At 27.8% G+C, this 19,286-nt stretch overlaps 1 protein-coding gene across 6 annotated transcripts in view; it reads right to left on the minus strand.

The window, feature by feature from the left end:
• The window catches only part of LOC113552890 (chorion peroxidase), a 49,180-nt gene that overhangs the window by 3,659 nt on the left and 26,235 nt on the right, over nt 1–19,286 (minus strand). For all 6 annotated transcript variants that reach the window (XM_026955897.1, XM_026955896.1, XM_026955898.1 and 3 more), the window contains 7 exons: nt 16,888–17,040; nt 15,690–15,911; nt 14,323–14,520; nt 10,350–10,486; nt 5,980–6,147; nt 3,769–3,989; nt 1,102–1,271 (listed from right to left, as the gene is read on the minus strand). In XM_026955897.1, coding sequence (XP_026811698.1) covers nt 1,102–1,271; nt 3,769–3,989; nt 5,980–6,147; nt 10,350–10,486; nt 14,323–14,520; nt 15,690–15,911; nt 16,888–17,040 — 1,269 coding nt within the window. The remainder of the gene's footprint in view (nt 1–1,101; nt 1,272–3,768; nt 3,990–5,979; nt 6,148–10,349; nt 10,487–14,322; nt 14,521–15,689; nt 15,912–16,887; nt 17,041–19,286) is intronic.

A 19,286-nucleotide genomic window follows, 5' to 3' on the forward strand; every position in this document is an offset into this window, starting at 1 on the left:
TCGTATTTTTCCATTTATATTACTCAGATATATAAAATAATGTATTGATTGGGCACAAAAATATAACACGACGGGCAAGAACATACACGGGCATAATAATAATGTTACATATTATACATACGGACTTAGTTGCGGTCGAGCGTCAAAATTATGTATGATATATGTTTGGGTTGCATAAACTTTGCACATAACTTGAATATAAGCCCTTCAAACTATGTAAAAACATTGTTTTTAAAAACCCGAACATTAGCAACCAAGAAAATTTAAAAACGAGCATGGACTCGCTTTATTATATTCGCGGATCAATTCGTGGTAAGTCCATATAATATGCTTAAATATTATTATACAAATAATTACATTTTTACAAAACAATTTTTCATCATACTTATACATTATGGTTATTGATTTGTATAATCTAGATTACAATAGGTACTTCTCTCAACGATTTACATGAACACTTTTATAAACGTACAGTCTACAGATAATAAAAACAAAAAATTAAAAGTTCATCATAATAAAAATACATATACAGTATACATATATATATGTGTTTAGGACAAAAAACTGAGAATTATTTAATACGATAGTGCGGTATCATTGTATCAAACATGTGGCCCGAGTGCTCGTACGGCTGGCGAACGGGGTTTTTCGAAACTAGAAAAAATATCAAAAATCAGGAAATTGATGAAATCAAAATATTAAAACGTCAATATTTTCAGAAAAAAAAAAATTCTACAAAATGGCTATCTTCAATTTTTTTTAATTAATTAAATAAAAAAAATACATTTTTTAACTTTTTTACCAAAACATAAAAATAAATTAAAACATGAAATATTTGTAGTTCTTGTTCCTGCGAATCTTATTAAAAAACCATAATTATGATATCTCCATTATTTCAGAAGATATCGCAATGGGTAAATCCTCGCGGGACACCCTGTATACTGATATGTATATGGAGTGGTGTGTGTGTGTGTGTGTGTGTGTGTGTGTGTGTGTGTTACGAGATAGGTACGAAAAGGTTGTTGGAAAAGAAGTGCAGTTCGTTATTTATTCGAACTGAGTACTTCAATATATTAATATCATAGCATGTGTTTTGATCACCTTCGTTGAACGCTTGGGGTTTCTCGTTCGTTTCGTACCAATAACGATCGCCCGATTTCACCCGCAAGAATTGATCGGCCAACAGGCATGTGATCGTCGGTCCCAAGATGCTTCCTTCCAACGGCTTTTCCGAAAGCAGTCCGGTGTATAGGTCCAAGTCGTCGATCGACCTGCGCCATAGTTCAATATAAATACACATCGTATACAATAAATTCAATTTTTCACATGATTATATTAACATAGACAAAACTAAAAAATCTATTAGTTCGAAATACTGATGTAAAATATCATCTTTGACATTACGTGACTTATATAATTATATATAATGATAATAACGATACATTTAATTAATTCAAGATAAAATGACTATTGCACTGTCACCGTCTTCTACGGAAACCGCATGGTTAACTTGTTACCATAATTTTATCAAATCTTCAACTAATCGACCGTATAGTTAGGTGGTTTCAGTGACTAGTGAAATCGTTTTATCTAAATAGTATTATTTAATTTGGCGAATAACAAGGAAACGCTAAACGCGGACCACATGGTTATAGCGTAATAATGTCATTACTCTTACTAATGTAAGACAAATATTATATATATACACCATTATCTAGATAGAGCAGATAACCGTGGTACCGCGTAGACCCATGTAATCGGTTGACACAATATTTACCTCCAAAAACATGAATTTATCACCATCATATACCTATTATTCATAACTGCAGAAACCATATTATTCAAAACATTTCATATTCGGAGCATATCTTACAAGTAAAAAAAAAAATATTAGTTGAAAATTCTATTTAGGGGCAGAGCGTCATAATTATAGTAGTTAATTTTTTCTCCCTTCCTCGGTAGTGTGCTCTGCTTATAATGTGATCGATACGCATGATGTTCAGTGATACAATTGTCGTCCTGTATACGATTTTTTTATTTTATTAAATTTCAATTCGGCTATAATATTATATAATACTTATAGGTATATAGTTGTAATTGCGACCATGACGGCGCGTCTTTTGGAATAGGCTTTAGGGATAAACAAATAAGTATATGTATACGTATAATAATGTGTACAAAATTACACGTGGCTAGAGTGTAAGTAAATATAAGAAAACTCGACTGCAAGTCGTTGCAAACTTTAATGAATTCCATTTTATCCCTTTCCAGATTGCTTGTCGAGTATTAATGCGACGTTCACCGAGAGTTTAGAGTTTACAAACTTAAAATATATTTCAATCGAAAACTTTGTACTGCACACCACACGAAGGACTCTGACATGATGAAATACTCAAATTTATAATTGATATTGTAATTATAACAAAACTGTTGCAGTGTATTACCTACAAATATTTACTGGCGATTTAAAAGCATATAGTCTAAAAACATGACGGTAAATCGATCCGTTTCACCAGTTTAGAGACGTTTTGAACTATTTATTTTTATCCTAACTTACGAACAACTATTTTTATGTCTCAAGAATTTTTTAGTGTTCGACAACAATGTTTTTAAATTTTTTTCCAGTGGGGCACTGTTTGGAATAAAATTAGAATGTCTGATAAGAACCTATAATCCGAATCTGCCAAATTATTCGGGATAACGGATCTGTGATTTAATTATTAGGTTATATTTAATAGGGTATGCGTATACTTTTATTTATTAAACAATACTAATAGTACTTAGTGTAATGATAATAATAATATATATTATTGTTTTTTTAAATATCAAACCGTATTAATCATTGTAAAGTTTTATTTTGACTTTTTATTCGATTCGTAATGGTAAGATTAAAAAGGTGTTAGAATATATTATGGTAGCCAGGAATTTGCTGAAGGGTAGGGAGATGATAATGCATTATTTAGAGGAGGCTTTGATATGCTGATTTCGTGGGTATATTATAATATTACATACTTTCAGATCGACTTCCTTACAAAATACAATTTGAATACTCGGTTACGTCTTATGTAATTAATTTTGTCCACAGAACATTGAAAGTATTTTTAAATTTTCCTGAAATATCTGCTGTTTTCACACTCATCTGGCTATATCACTGCTTAACTAAACTGGTTATATATTTAACATATGGCATTTATTAATATGAAAACTATAAATATTTTTGGATTTTTTTTTTTAAATTATTTTATATCATCATTAAAAACAGACATTTTTCAGAAAATGTCCAAAAAATAAGTATTTACACTTTAGAAGAGCGGAGTGGAATGGTAGCAAGGGTTCCTCGTAAAATGTTAATCAACAACTCTGCGCATTAAGACTTTAAATAATTTTTACTAAAAAATTATTCATATAAAATTTGAGTTTTATAGATCGAAATACTTTGAATAATTTTTTGCTTTAAAATGTGTGTTGTTCAATAAGAGAGCAAAACATTTAAAGACTTAAAACGAAAAAAAAAAATAGTGAAAACTATTATTTCTTTTTAAAAAAATTTGCTTTGTAACAACACCTAAATATTATCAAAAAGGTTAGTGTTGTATGAAATAATGACGTTAAGTGTCTTAATGTTTTCCGACTTTAAGCTATTTATAAAATTATAATATAACGTAGCTATATTTGACAAACATGTTGTGCTGGATCGATGATCTTTATTAAATGTTCGTATATCGTTTCGAAGACCAACTGCTAATAATATTAATATTGTATACTTACTTGTATAGTTTTGATATTCTTTGCAGCGTTGCCGGTTCGACATGCCCTTCTAAATCGTTGAAACTCCGTGGCCTTGGAAAACCACACGTTTCGCGCCACCGCGGGTACGCCGGAAGTCCGTGATCACGGCCTCTCTGTATGTTCAGTGCGACTAAATCCAATCCACACTGTCCTCTGGTGCGTCTCGATCCGTCGTTTTTCTCGAACAGATGTCTGGTGACCTGTTTTATAAAAAACAAAAATTTGGTTAGACACATCCACCGTAAAAACTATAACGATAATATATTAATACTATGGTAAAGATGTATATTGAATTTTAAAAATATGTTTTATCTCGCCAAAAAAAATTTACTAATTTATTGTATATTTGTTCCATAATCTATTATATAACATCTATCTACTTTATCATTGCTATATTATGTTATTATATGAAGTATCGGATTTTTTTATCTAATAATATAATTATACATTATATATTATATACGTATCGTGCTGAAGGTAAGCATAAAACGCGAGCCATTACGAGCGTTATGTTAATAATTTGTCAGTTTGGCATACGATATAAATATAAATAAAATCTCATTGCGGAACACATTATCTTAAAACTCAAATCTTCAACGATTCATCAATTTCGACCGAAGAATCAAGAGATCTAGTGACCAATACGTAGACACTTGTGGCCACAAAGCAGTTATTTTCCAGCATACACCCAGCTGAACTCACAAGTCAGTGGCGGCATCGACCATATTTCCAACGGTGAATGAGCTCGGCAACTACGACCGCGACCACCGGAGAAGACACTGAGGCAGCAGTGATTTACATCAACGCTCGACCGGTTTGCTCTCAACCAACCAGAGACTCTGACTCGGTCAGCCGGTCGACCAGGATTGCCGGACGACAAAAGACTGACGAGGAGTAGTGGAAAAGATCACGACAACGCACGATGGGATATCGAATGATGGCCGTTTCCATAAGCGCGGGACGAACGCAGCCAGCGTGGTATAAAGATACGGGTGGAGAAAACGAAAATTACAGTCTTACCGTTGACGCAATACGAGAAAAAGGCCTTTTTCAGGGCCAATACCCGAAACCTCGGCCACTTATTTAAATACCGCCTTCCCGAGCACAGCTCGTCACACAGTAGCCGCTTTCATGAGTCACGCGCCGGCGGTGGTTGTTCCGCCCAATCTTATGGGCGTAGGAACAATAAATTCCCTTACAACGTGACCATAACTAAACACCACCGTTTGAGTTGGCTCACTTATTTGAGGCCGACACAAAAATCGACGTTTTACTTTACCCCCTATTATACCATTGTAATATATGCATATAGATATGTGTAAAATATAGAACAGGACGTAATGTCGAAAATCAGTCTATCTATTATTTCGATTTCGAAATTCAAACGGTTCGCCAAATAATCGGCACACCGTCTCATAGAAATAATAATTAATATAATATACCCACGTACACTATAATCGAATACCTTTAATATAACGTTAATTAATCATTCGTACTAATTGTGGTAAAATCGCGCTGTGTGCGCATAAAGAGATTCTGGTTACTAAAATGCCCATCATAACCGTACCAGGGATTTGGAAAGTGGTGTTCTCGAGTATAGATTTCGATCGGAATTCCTGTTAAGTCTCGATAACATCCATCTGTTAATATTTCCCGATGACGTTTTAGCGACGTACCGACAGTATAGACAGTCAGACATACAGTCTCTCGAGACAAAGGCTTGAGCTTAATGTCATAAATAGGTACTTAAACCATACCCCCTCCCACCCGAGTACACACATACTGATAATAATATGTTCATTATGGTGTAATACTGTAATGCATATTGTTTGTGATCAAGTGAATTAACTGACAACGTACTATTATAATTTTATACGGCCGATGTTTGTATTGTCGAGCTCTTCAAAATTACTCGTAGAATAATATTATGTCAACGTTGTGAATTCGTAATTATTTATCGCGCGTGAGACTACATGCACCTAAATAAATAAGAATTTTTATTTTTTGTAAACAAATCAAAATAATTACAATTATTTTTTTTTTTTTTAACATAATAGATTTTATTAATTTAAAATTTTAAGTTTTGGGATTTATAGCGTATTTTAAATTGCATTTTTAAATACTATTTAGTGTATTTTTCCGCATTTATCTAATACGTCAAATGCACAGTCTTCAATATTTCTATCTTACTTCGGGTGTGAAAAACGCGTCAGATTTCCCGGCGCTTGTGTTCATCGCTCCACGAATTACGCTATCCACGCCACCGCACGTGTATAGTCTGTACGGATTGAACAGCATTTTCCTCATTTCGACAAATTCGGGATTGCTGTTGTTGTCCTTAAGAAACTTCATCATGCTCTGGAAATAGAAACCAATTTTATTGATCATTAAATTATATACATTTTATAATAGTTAAAGAACGATGTGTGTATGGTGGAATTATTTTGAAAATTTGTTATTTTAATTTTTACGGAGGTGATTTAAAGGTTTCTTGATTTTAATCACGGTATATTATAATATATTAACTCATAAACTACTCGCCCTAAATTCAATTTGTATGTATCAAAATATTCAAAAAATTATTCTGCTTTGGAATATGAAATTAAAAATCTATGTTGTCATTCAAAAAAGTAAAAAACATAAAAATTATAGTGACAAAAATTATTTAAAACTATAATTTTTTAATAAAAACGTGTCTTTTTTAACAATTTGAAACTATGTAAAAAAATATTTTCAAAAACATTAATACTTTTTGAAATAATGAGTGTTGTTTGATAAAAGAATCACCCTGTATACATAACATATAAAGCTATAAATAGTTATTTACTATATTGCACATACACCATATTATTATAACACAACACTACCGTACGAGCAAAATACGTACGTCAAGTTATTGCCATCAAATTTTTTATAATATTACGTTAACATTAAACGTTTAATTTGTATACACATAATATATTGCATATAGTTTATTTTATATATACATGTACATGTAATAAGTTTGATTTACTAGATGATTTCGTAGAGTAATCAATTAATTTCTAATCTAAATATTATGGCCTCTATGGTGTTTATAGCGTATCAAATTCTATTTAATATTTTATAGGGTTTATCGTATGCATTATCTGAATTACTTTACCAGCAGTCACCGTTATATTTCGATAATTTTTCGAAAATTAAGTCATAAATTCAACAAACCACATTAAAATTTGTTTTAATAGCTTTAAGAGTTAATAAAGTAACGATACATGAAAATGTTGTACCCACGAATTGGGCTTTATGGGACATAAAATTATTCATAATTATGATGTACATGTAATATATTATTTGATAATTTTGATTGGTTTAAACTGAAACGATTTTTTTCAAAAGGAGACTTAAACGTTCTAATAATTTTATTGTATTATGACAGTGAAAACATTATTGGTTGACGAAAATTAAATGTAGTATAAAGTTAAGTTCATTATTTACCTTGATTGGTAAATTAAGTGTTTTTCGAATTACTGACATATATATTTTAAAGTAATTACTTATTAGTTATTACCATTTGTTGAAATATATATTACAAATATAAACAAGTTGAAATGTATTTGAATTGTATCAAATGTAAGTATTATATATTATATATATGGGTGTGAAATTATAATAAAAAAATGTGAACCGTTTGGTTTTGAAAAGCTAACTAATATAATATTATAATGTTTGATTAACGTCACACATTAAGTAACATTTGTATAGTAAACTAATACAGATTTTTTTATATTACAATGATTCGTTATAAATGTTTCACAATGTAATATTATAAAACTATCCTGCACCTAATTGATAAGAACCCAGAGTACAGCACGCTCACGTATTATAATTTTGTAAGACGGCGTGTCGCATAGGCAAAATAGGTACACTGTTGTATTGAAGAATAAAATAAATTGATAATCTTCATTATAGTAACAATATAAGACAGTAAGTTGTGTACGGCATTATGACGACTACTGTTGTACTAATAATACATTAGCATGTCCGCTTCACCAGAAAAGAAAATAATATTATAATCCATAATATTATTGATATATATATATATTTAAAAATATCATAAACAGGATAAAAATTGTTAATATTATATATTATTTAAAATAAACGGAAAACCAGTAAATGTTAAAAAAAAAAAAAACCTCAAAAATAATAACTATTAATTATTATTTTACGGTCCATTTATCACATATTGGTATAAATAATAATAATAATAATTAATACTAATACAACGAATATTAATTTTCGATTATGTAAAATGTAAACAAAGGTTGGAAATATTTTCTCACAATATATTATATTATATTTTATGCAATTCAAACGTTTGAAACAATACAGTATTAATAAAATGTGAGACACAATAAAGAACAAAACACATTTTCGACAAGAATTATTGAGGTATACTCATACATTATATTTAAAATATAAAGTTTATAGAAATACTTAACATTTTGTTTTTCGTTCGGCAACCTACATTCAAAAATATAATATGTACCTGACGGTTGCGTTATTGATTACATTCGATTTGTAGACGTAGTTAATACCAAATTTTAGTGTGAAAATAATTAATTTGAGTGTAGATAAGGCAAGACGAAACAAGCGTGAGAACGTCAAAGTCAAATTGTAATAATATAATGTAAAAAAGGAATGCAATTAATTTAACTCTTGAAGGTTCTCAAATTAATGTGTGAAAAATATTAGCTTTGCTGAGAAAAAATACGAAATCGTATAAATATTGTAAGCAATTATGAATAACTATATTATAACGCACTTTTTTTCTATTTTTTCCACCTGAAATTTTTAACTCAAATTATATGAAAATATCGTATGTTTTATGGGATTTAATTTTATTTTTCTACGGTATAATATTAGTATCTAATATTTTTCAGAATGATTTCTATTTTTCTCAGTAGTATTTAAAGGACCAAAATTCGTGTGGTTTACTTAGTGTTATATAGCTATATCCTAAGTGCCCCTAATAATCCCGGGTTAGTAAAATTCAAGAAACAGGTTTTCGGTTCCGTTCGTTATGGCAATTCAAGAACATTCTCAAATACGTTATTACGAAAAACCTCGAAATATCGTGTATGTATGCGTCATACATTTATCGTGTTTTGTTTCGCCGCAAGATAGGAGCGGTTTACATAATACAATAATGGTGGGATATAGGTATTTACAGTAAATAACGCATACCCAATATACGGTAATAATAATAATAATAATAATAATATCATATACTCTTCTCGTTATTTGGGGTATTCCTTACTACTACTGTTATTATTACGTACGTACGTCGGTTAACCGTACGTGTTGTGTGTATCGAAACGAGACCATCCGCAAATCAATATCCGGTTGTAGTTTCTTTGGCGTTTTACAACGTTTTACAGCGGTTATTATCGAATTATTATAATATTACAACGGCACGAAAATGTAATATATTAAATATATGATTTTACCGAGCAAACAGTTGGTGGCTCGCGAGTGACTGCGTCGTATGGACTGCGAAGAACGATATCATATTGGTATATTATTTCAATACATTTTTATTATTACTATTGCGGTTATCATATTATATTGTATCTCATTTCGAAATCGTTTAAACGAAATTAAAATTGCAAATATATTCGAATAAAAACCCGAGTAATCCCGTAGCCCATAATCGGTCAAGGGTGGACGATGGTGGTACGGGCGAAGGGATGCAGATCGTTGTCGGGTTGCTGTGAGTGCCTATATACTTGTAGGTAAGAGTATAAATATAATACACACACACATACACACACTTACCAAATATGCGCTTAATACGATTTAAAATTGTTTTCAGATTAAATGCGGCTTTTGCGAAATTACCTATCTGAATTTAATTCTAGGTATATGGATACCAAAGCAATATATATATATATTATATAAATATACATTTTTTACTGTAATTATACGCACGTATGTGTATAGTACTAGCAAGATTTCAGTTTGCAACGGATAATATTTAGTAGCGTATTAATTATTATGTATTTAATATCTATAATAGTACAATGTATAAGGTGACTTTTATGTTTTTGTTTAACAGCAGTTTAGAGATATTTAATACGTTTTATTCTCACACTAAATTTATCAGTTTTCATATGCGAATAAAATTCAAAAAGGAATATTTATAATATTATAAAAAATATCGCGTAAAATTACCTAAATTACAATTAAAGCACTATTTTTTAATATATTTAGTGTAAAATATGACTATTGTAAAAGTTGAGGGCCATCATAACCAAAAAGTTTTAATATAAAATTAAAAAACTATTACCTATGATTGGACCATTATTTGGCGGTAATATATTTTTTTATTTATAATACTTTTTTATATATTTTCTACAGTACCTAACCTACGATTAATGAGACTCGAATGATAAGTTCTAAATATTTTTAAGATTATTTTAATTTTATTAGTTAATTTTTATACTTTGTAGTTATGTTAAATATCTATAGAATTGTCACTTTATATTTTTTACAGATGAGATTGAATATTGACGACGATTTACCGGTATAAGCGTGTGAGCGAATCGAAAGGCCGCGGTAGCAAAGTTGTTGCTGATGGTTGGATCCATTGAAGAATTGTATCCGTTCCAATAACCTGTTTGTTGAGAGTACAAGTCCAAGCGCTTCATGAGACTGTCGCCTGAAATAAAATATCATAAGACCGATCAGTTAGGTTATTATTAACAAAACCACGACTGTTTTGACCAAACGGCTTATTATCATTACAGCGATTTATGGTTTTATAAATATAATTAATTATTATAACGGACCTGCCAGGCTTGATTTAATATTGGACACTGGAATTTTATTTAAATTTTAAGCGCTACGTGTTGCGGTAATAATACACCTATAATTATACACTATAAAATATAGATTATGTACTCCACTAAAATAAGCGAATAATAAATGATTTTAATAAAAACAGGCTCGCGTGTTTTATTTTTAAAGTTATTTAATCATTTTATGAGAACGTTTCAAGTACCTAACATAAAAAAAATATTTATTTTCATTTGAACGCAGTATACCAGTAAATCGTTTTATGTATATTTTTCAGACAAAGTATAATATAGTTGATACATTGACTTGTTAAACAGTGCAGATAACAAACTTTTTACTTTTAAAGTTTTTTTTCGCTGTGTATAATTGTAACTTTAAATAAGTGGGATCAGACATGCTATCTTAACTTGACGTAGGTTATCCAATTACATAACTCTTTCATGCGCAATAAGCATAAAAACTTTGAAATAAACGAGCCATGTCTCTTTTCAGAATAGTTTTCATACAGCCTATATATAAATAGACAATAATTTTCTATATTATATTATTGTATTAAGATACGTTTTTAGAAAGTTTCTAAAAATTCATACTTACCTAACATGATAAAAATTTAATTTACTTAAAAGTTTTTATGTATTTTTTTCTTTTTGAAATGGAATACTACTATGAAAATTATTACGTCAAAAAAATAAAAAAATTAAGCGATTTCGGCAAATAGTAACTTTTAAAAAACACATATTTTATTTCAAAATATATATAATATATATATAAAATACGTATTTTATTGACACACACATGTTTGTACATTTTAATAATAATGCGTATAAAAATTATTTAAATGTCAGAGCACAAATTTATCATGACAATGAGTAAATTACTTACTCGCTTAGATACTTTTCAATCTGATTTAGAATAAGTATTTAATTTGAATCTATTTAAGATTCAAAATGGAGAGAATGGTGCGAAGAATTTATTGATTTTACAATGATGTGTATTTTTTCGGTGATTACACGATAACTTTTCAATAAAATGCTTCGGTTTTAAATAGGAACGGTTTTGGATATAAAATTAGATCTAATTTGTACATAGGTGTAAAATTTAAAAATTCTTAGTATTTATTTTTATAATCAGAGAAAACGGGAATTTTTACGCAAATCCAATTTACGACCAAATCAACTTTGTGTTTTTTTATGTAACTTGAAAACAAATAACTGTAATAACTTGACATTTTCACTAAATATTTAATGTTTATATTATCTACTATCATTTTTTATTTACTATAAAATTTTCAAAATATGTGATAGTTTTTGAGTTATTGAGTGTTAATTTTAGCATAAAGTGAGCATTTTGATAAAATTGATAAAATTTGCAAAATTAGTAAACTATTTGGTAGCTAGAAATTTATAAATTTTTTTTTTATACCTATGATTTAAAACTTTAATACTAGGTTTTTTATAAATTGTACAACGTTTATATATACATTTTACCGGAAAATCAAATTAATTTTTTATGAACATTTAAGTTCAGTTGTATACAACATTGAATATTTATTGGTAAAATAATTATTTCTCTTCAAAATATTTTTGATATTTTATTGTATTTAAAAAAAAAGAACAATAGATACTTGAATTTTTCACCAAATGTTCATATTATCATTTTTATTTCACGCTTAAACTTTCACCATATTTTTACTCTTTATTTAAAGTATTTATAGCATGTTAAATTTTCTATTTTTTTTGTTTGTTCTATAAAAAATTATAACTTTGTAAAAATTCTTGAACATTTAATACAAGATCCCACAAAAGTTGTTCTTATTCTTTTACATATATATTAAAATATTAAAAATACAAAGGCATAATTTTATTCTATGCATTTGAAATTAAAATTTTGACGAAATTCGTTGAAATCACAAAAATAGTGTAAACTATTTTGTACCTAAAATACATAAAAACTTTACTTTTTGTATCTATGTTTTGAAAATTTAATGCAATATTCTTAAGTAGTGCATACTGAAAACATAAAATCTAAAAAATGTATAAAGTTAACTTTTTTTATAGACATTTTAAGTTCCAATTTTAATGAAATTATTTATTTAAACGATAAATGACAATAGGTATGTTAATTATACTATCATAATTTAAAACATTAATCGTGGAAACTTTTATCATTTTACTATAGACAATGAGATTTTTGATTTTTTTAAATTATTATTTATTTATAGGTAGGTAGTATGAATATTTTTCCCTCTTTTACAGTATTTACTTGAATATATCATTACATTTTTAGTCTTATAAGTTAAAATAGTTTGGTAAAATTTATTTTGTTACAATAATTAAATACTAAATTTTAATAATAATATTATAAATGCTATAGTTTTAGAAAAAAAACCATATTATCCTAAAATGATACTAAAAATAAAACAAATGATTTAAATAGTTATACCACTTACATACAGAAAATGAGTTCCACATAATTTAATAAATTAGGTATAGTATGATTTAAATAAATATAAATAATCAAATATGAACATATCAAGAATATAAAATATTTTAATTTTAGGACCTACAATACAATATTAAGAATCATTTTTTAAATTTAATTTAATAACATATTGGTACTTCAAATAAATAAATAAATAAAAAAAAAACTATTTTTAATTTTTCGTATTTATTTTATAAATTGTAATTAATATTTATTTCATAATTAATTTTTTTCTATATTCTGTATTTCAATTTTATAAATGTATACGACAAACAAACATATGTATTTTTATAGTAAATTTGATAGTATTTAATTTTGGTCTTAAGTATTTTTGTTGCAACTTGAACAGCTGATGAGTTATAAGCGAAAACAGTGAAAAAGGTGAGCGACCCTTTTAAGATGGGTGGGGGGGGGGGGGTACGAACAAGGTTTAGGTTTCAAGACTTTTAATATTTATATTAGTGAAGTATAAGTTACTTATATACTAAAATTCAGCTTTTTAAGGTTTTTTTTTTAATATATTATATTATTATATTTTTGATTCTTATGTATTGTAATAGTCAACAACCGATATAAACAACAATATGAATTATGGTTATTAAAATTGATGAAATAATTTAACGTGATATAAAATAAACATTAATTATGTTCATTTTCTTAGTGCTATTAAAATAAAAAGAATGACTACTGGAAATGTGAAATTGTTAACTAATCGTTATATGATCGGAATAATAAAAAACGAAAATTATTGTTGTGATATTGATAATACGCATTTCTATGGATTGCTCAATTTTTTACTAACTTCTTGGAAGTAAAAAAAATAATGATAACTTTAATGATCGTGAAACGTTGTAGAATACGTAATTTTATAAGGAAACTATTAAAGACTAAAATATATAAGATATATTATAACTTATATTAATTTATTACGTTACAATTAGAAGGGAAGTATGTTATCGGCATTTTAAGGAATTCTTATATCTTAAATTTTCCTCGATAAAATTATAATGTTTTCATATCCAAAAATACGATAGAGACTTAATGTGTTTGATTAATGTGTTCTGTGATGAGTTCAAGTTTTGGAATTACTCAGTGAAATAGCTACATTACTATATAGTAATAATATAAAACATATAATAATCTATCTAAATAATAGAATGTTATATTCTAACGCTAAACGTAGTAATGTTATAACTTATAAGTAACATACGTACTTACCAAGTAATACGGGTAGAAATTCGTTGTACGTGATGTGTTGAATCTGAGCGGTGACTATGTGTCTGGTTTCTTGAAAAATATGTTCGTCGTTCCAGTGTGGATTTAGGGACGACAATCGACCGGCAATCATGTTGTGCTGACGTACCATGATTAAATGGAGAGTTGTCAGGTGCATGTTTTCATTCGATCTGGCATCTCCTGTGTTGTCAACGAAAACATATTTAATGTTTTAATTTATTAATATTTTATTTTTCGCAAAAATCGTGTTATAACCATAAACGAAATTTAAATTATATATTAAAAAAAAATCCACAGGTGAAGTTCATATTTTATACTCGTATAATTTGTTCAAAAATAACAGAGGGAATTTAAAAATGTATGTTTTCATTTACCAGGGGGGAAGCCCAACTCTCTTTATCCTAAAAATGGTGTAGATCAAGTTTATAACTATTTATAAAATATACACTGTTGGTATATTTACTGTTTGTGTTGATACATATAAATTTAGCATCACCCCTCCCCTAAAATTGAGTTAAATCGTGGTAGCTACTATATAATAATATAAAGTTCTGTAGGGTCTCTCGCGAGGATTTACTAATTTAAAGCTGAGAAGAGGATGATGTAAAATCCATTGCCCTAATATTTTAAATAAATAAACATTGGCAGGACTCTTTATTATATCGTCGCTGTTTGTATAGTATATATATAGTATAGTATAGTGTATATCATATTTTATACGCATACAATTTATTAACATAATATAATATATTTACGACTTTTTTTGTGTCGATATTTAAACATCAGAGTATAGCTCGCAATCGATCTCCGGCGTGTTGGCGTCTAAATTGTCAGTGTGTTACAATATATTTTGGAAAGAGATAAATAAAGTGACTTTGTATTCAGACAAAAAATAAATCATATAATCGAATCCACATTGTTCTTTGTACATAGATACACATGAAAAACGACAATAATAATATAAATCTTAAATTTTAAGCAGAATGATGAATGTATTGATTTTACAACATATGCGTGTATGGGTTTTTTTACTTGTCTGTCATCACATTTTAAAGCAGTAAAAATTTTGAGATTTTGGCAGATTGCTTCGCTTAAAATCGTTTTTTGTATGCGAAGATTTGTCATTGAATTCAAATTAAACTTTACTTTTATCCATTGACGAGGTACTCAATTCCTACTATACTGCAGAGTGGTTACCAATATCCAGTCTACCCCTTTATATTTGTTGTAAGATTTTCGAAAAATATACAATACATATAACATCGTTGCTGATTATTACTCAGGCTGTACGAGTAGTAGATACGTACATATTGTTAATACATATATAGTGAGATGAATCGGAAGCTTACCGGACAAAAAGCAGTAACGGCCTTTTTTCATTTCCGCTTCTTCGTTACATCCGTCCAACGGATCTTTGTTAGGCGGCAATAACTGTTCGCCGTTCTCGGTTATGAACACTTTCATACGTCCACCGGTCCACGATCTTAGATCATTTTGCAGTTTGCGAGTGTTACCGTACACAGACGAACCATCTAGATACGAGCTTGCTTGGTTCAACTGTTCCCTGGGCCCTACAGCAGATCGACGTGAGTACCACAAATTTAATATCTTACGATTGATTGTATAATTATTAATATAACAGTTGCTTTTGACTATACAATTAAGTTACGATCACTGCGAAATTGATATTAAAATGTACAGTGATACGCCAAAAATGCTCACTTTCATTATTTCATTTAATAATTTATGTGTGTCTTGTGGCGATACAAATTTCTATTTTTCAAATGAAAATCCTAATTTTATATTATAAATTATTTTTTTGTTGAAAATATCGATGTCTAATTAAAAATTTTAAAATGTAGTTTCTAAATTATTAAAATATTTATGCTGAAGAGAGCATTAAAAATGGTTCAGCACAAAAATACAAAATAAATTAAATATTCGATGTAGTATTTATTAATAATTTCGATAGATTAATATTAATCACTAAAATGTTCAAATAATCAATAGCTCCCATAGTAAGTAAAAATTTATAAAATAAATATCTGCTAATATTTTAGAGTAGAAATGGTTCTCATTTGAAAAATAGAAGTATATATTTCCATAGGTCAACTCTTTTTTAATCCTTAATAGTACAAAAATCTCAAGACTTTAAAAACCAGTGCGTTACTGAAGAAAATAGGAATTGATATTTTTGAAATATAATGTATAATGTTAGGATATCTATTGCGAAAACCTTATTATATTTATTAAAAACAAAAAAGAAAACTACAGAAACTCGCCATCGAAGTACAGTGTTGCCTACATATTTTATGTTTTTGGCAGATTGTTGAAAACATTTTAGATTTCCGTCAATGTGTAGGACGTAGGTTCAACTTTTTGAACTCGCTTACTTCGTAGTTCGTACCGATATTTTCGAAACGACTTTATTGTTTACACTACCCACTTAAAATTATAAAATATGTTCACGTGAGTGTAAACTGTTATGGTTATTAATGCTAGAAATATGCAAGACGCGCATCTTAAAAATTGGCGTGAACAAATTACCGAAACCACAAGTAGACGCCGGCGAAGATCGCACAAACTCCATGCATTTTCCGCACTCTTTCTTATCTTTGTGTACGATTACTGGAAAACATTCGGGATGCGTAAAGTTTTCATCCACCGAACTGCAGCACGAAATAGACATTCCATTATGTCCTGTAAATCACAAAATGTTTGTTAATAAAATCTCGTATACTAAGAAAATATCGATATCGTAATTTATATAAAATATTATATTATTATATAAAAATTATATTAATATTCACAGTATTCCCCAAAAACATGTAATTTTAAATTCATTTGTTCAATAGATTAGTTAATTTAAAATAGTTATAGTGAACAATTGTTTACTTTCGATTAATTTTTTCTTTCTGTAAGACATATAGATGGAGACAGAACGCATTATATTACACTTACTGTAAATCAACGTTTTTATAAATTGTTAAATCATTTACAGACTAATAATAACATAGTAAAAAAATAAAAATAAAAAATGAAGTTTAACATGAAAATATTGGTGACATCAAAATATCCCAAAAATAAAAAATGTCCACCAAAATATTCCATGACAAAATATCTCGCGTAAATATTAATTCAAAATTTAAAGCTTTTTATAATCATTACATAGATATTAATACAATATCATTATTATTAACATTTATAGAACACAAAAAAGTTAATTGAAGAATATTTATAAAAATAATAAAATGATGTTGTATTATTATATTAAATATTAAGTTTAATGTTTTTCGTCAAAAATTAATATAAATTATTAAAAGTTACATAGATATTATAAAAATACAATTATTATTAACATTTATAGAATACAAAAAAATAATACTTTTATAATAAAGGTAACATTTTATATTATATTTACGTGGGATATTTTGATTTGGAGATATTTTGACCTCGGTATTTTGTCACGGAACCGAGAATATTAGTGTTGATTACTAAATTAATACTTTATCATGTAAATCTTGATAATCTTATAAACAAAATAACAAAAAATAGTGTAATATTTCATGAAATGTTCAAACTTAAAATGCTATAGAAGTGTAACCTTGTAATTTTAAGGAATATTTTAATAATATTTTTAATTTAAGAGAATTTATTTCATGCATTAAATAATAAGTTTAATTGATAAATAATATTAGATACAATAATGATAAGAGTTTTTTTTACAGTGGAGGTACTTTTATAAGGGTTAACTAATATTTATTTTTTCTAATATTAGTGTACAATTTTTATTCTTCAGAAATTTACGGCTCACCAAAAAGAAGTATAGTTTTGCGAAGAAAAATTGTTCGATGGTATTAACCAATAAGTTTTTAAAAATAAATTTAGGTCATATCGACTATGTGACGGCGTGACGCGTACTTACTACAAAAACTTTCCACTTCAATAGTATATTTTACGTTATCAATAAGCCTGATTTGAATAGTTTGAATTTCTTTTTAATTATTATTAATCGTGTTGAATAATACATTGATAACAATAGTAGGTATTCATATAAATCTGTCTTATTGTCAATAATAATACAATTTTTAAAAACAAAAAGTTTTATGTATATTTATTTTAATTTCTATTGAAATATAATCCATACATTCATATACATAATATATGTCAGAAAAAAAATAGCTTGACATAATATACGGTGAGTAAAATATTATAAATTTTGTTTAAAATCCATGGTCCCTCTAGGGTACAAGGCATAACTTAGTTTGAACCAATATACAGAATGTCTATTTTTTACAATTTGAGTCACAGTATTTGACTGCACTACGTCTAAAATTATACGACTTTTCTCGAGGGGATATAGAAAGTTAAACTTTTTAGAATGTAAAAAGTCGTGTGAAGTCAAAGTTATTTATTTTGTCCCAAAAACATGCAGTAAACGTTTCCTAAAAGTGTTTCAAACTTTGATTAAAATGAAATGCAAAAATACATAACTAAGTTCTGAAAGACAATCATTAATATGATGCCTACCCCAGGTGTATCTACAGAATTTAAAGAAAAATACTATCTCATATATAAGTAGAATTTAATTTATATTTTAAAGGTGGGTATGAGTTTAAATCATTCGAATAAAATATTGTCTTTTACTCACGTAATATTATTTATCTAGCCAACCTAACCTAGGGAAATCAAATTAACCTTAAAGAATTCTAGACAATGTTTCTGGCTTTTAAAACGTATTTATTTTTATAATCACTTTTATATTGTCATTCTAATAATAATTTTAAAAAGACGTCTATTTAGCTTCACCTTGTTTTTACAGATTTCAATTCAAATTAAATATTAAAAAATGTACCATAAAATGTTTTTTAGTCTGATCGTGATATTATTAAGATTTAGAATATTCGTTCTTAAATTAAATAGTTTCAGGCATGATTTACTTTTTG

The sequence above is a fragment of the Rhopalosiphum maidis genome, chromosome 2 (genome assembly GCF_003676215.2).
Source record: "Rhopalosiphum maidis isolate BTI-1 chromosome 2, ASM367621v3, whole genome shotgun sequence".
Taxonomy (NCBI): domain Eukaryota; kingdom Metazoa; phylum Arthropoda; class Insecta; order Hemiptera; family Aphididae; genus Rhopalosiphum; species Rhopalosiphum maidis.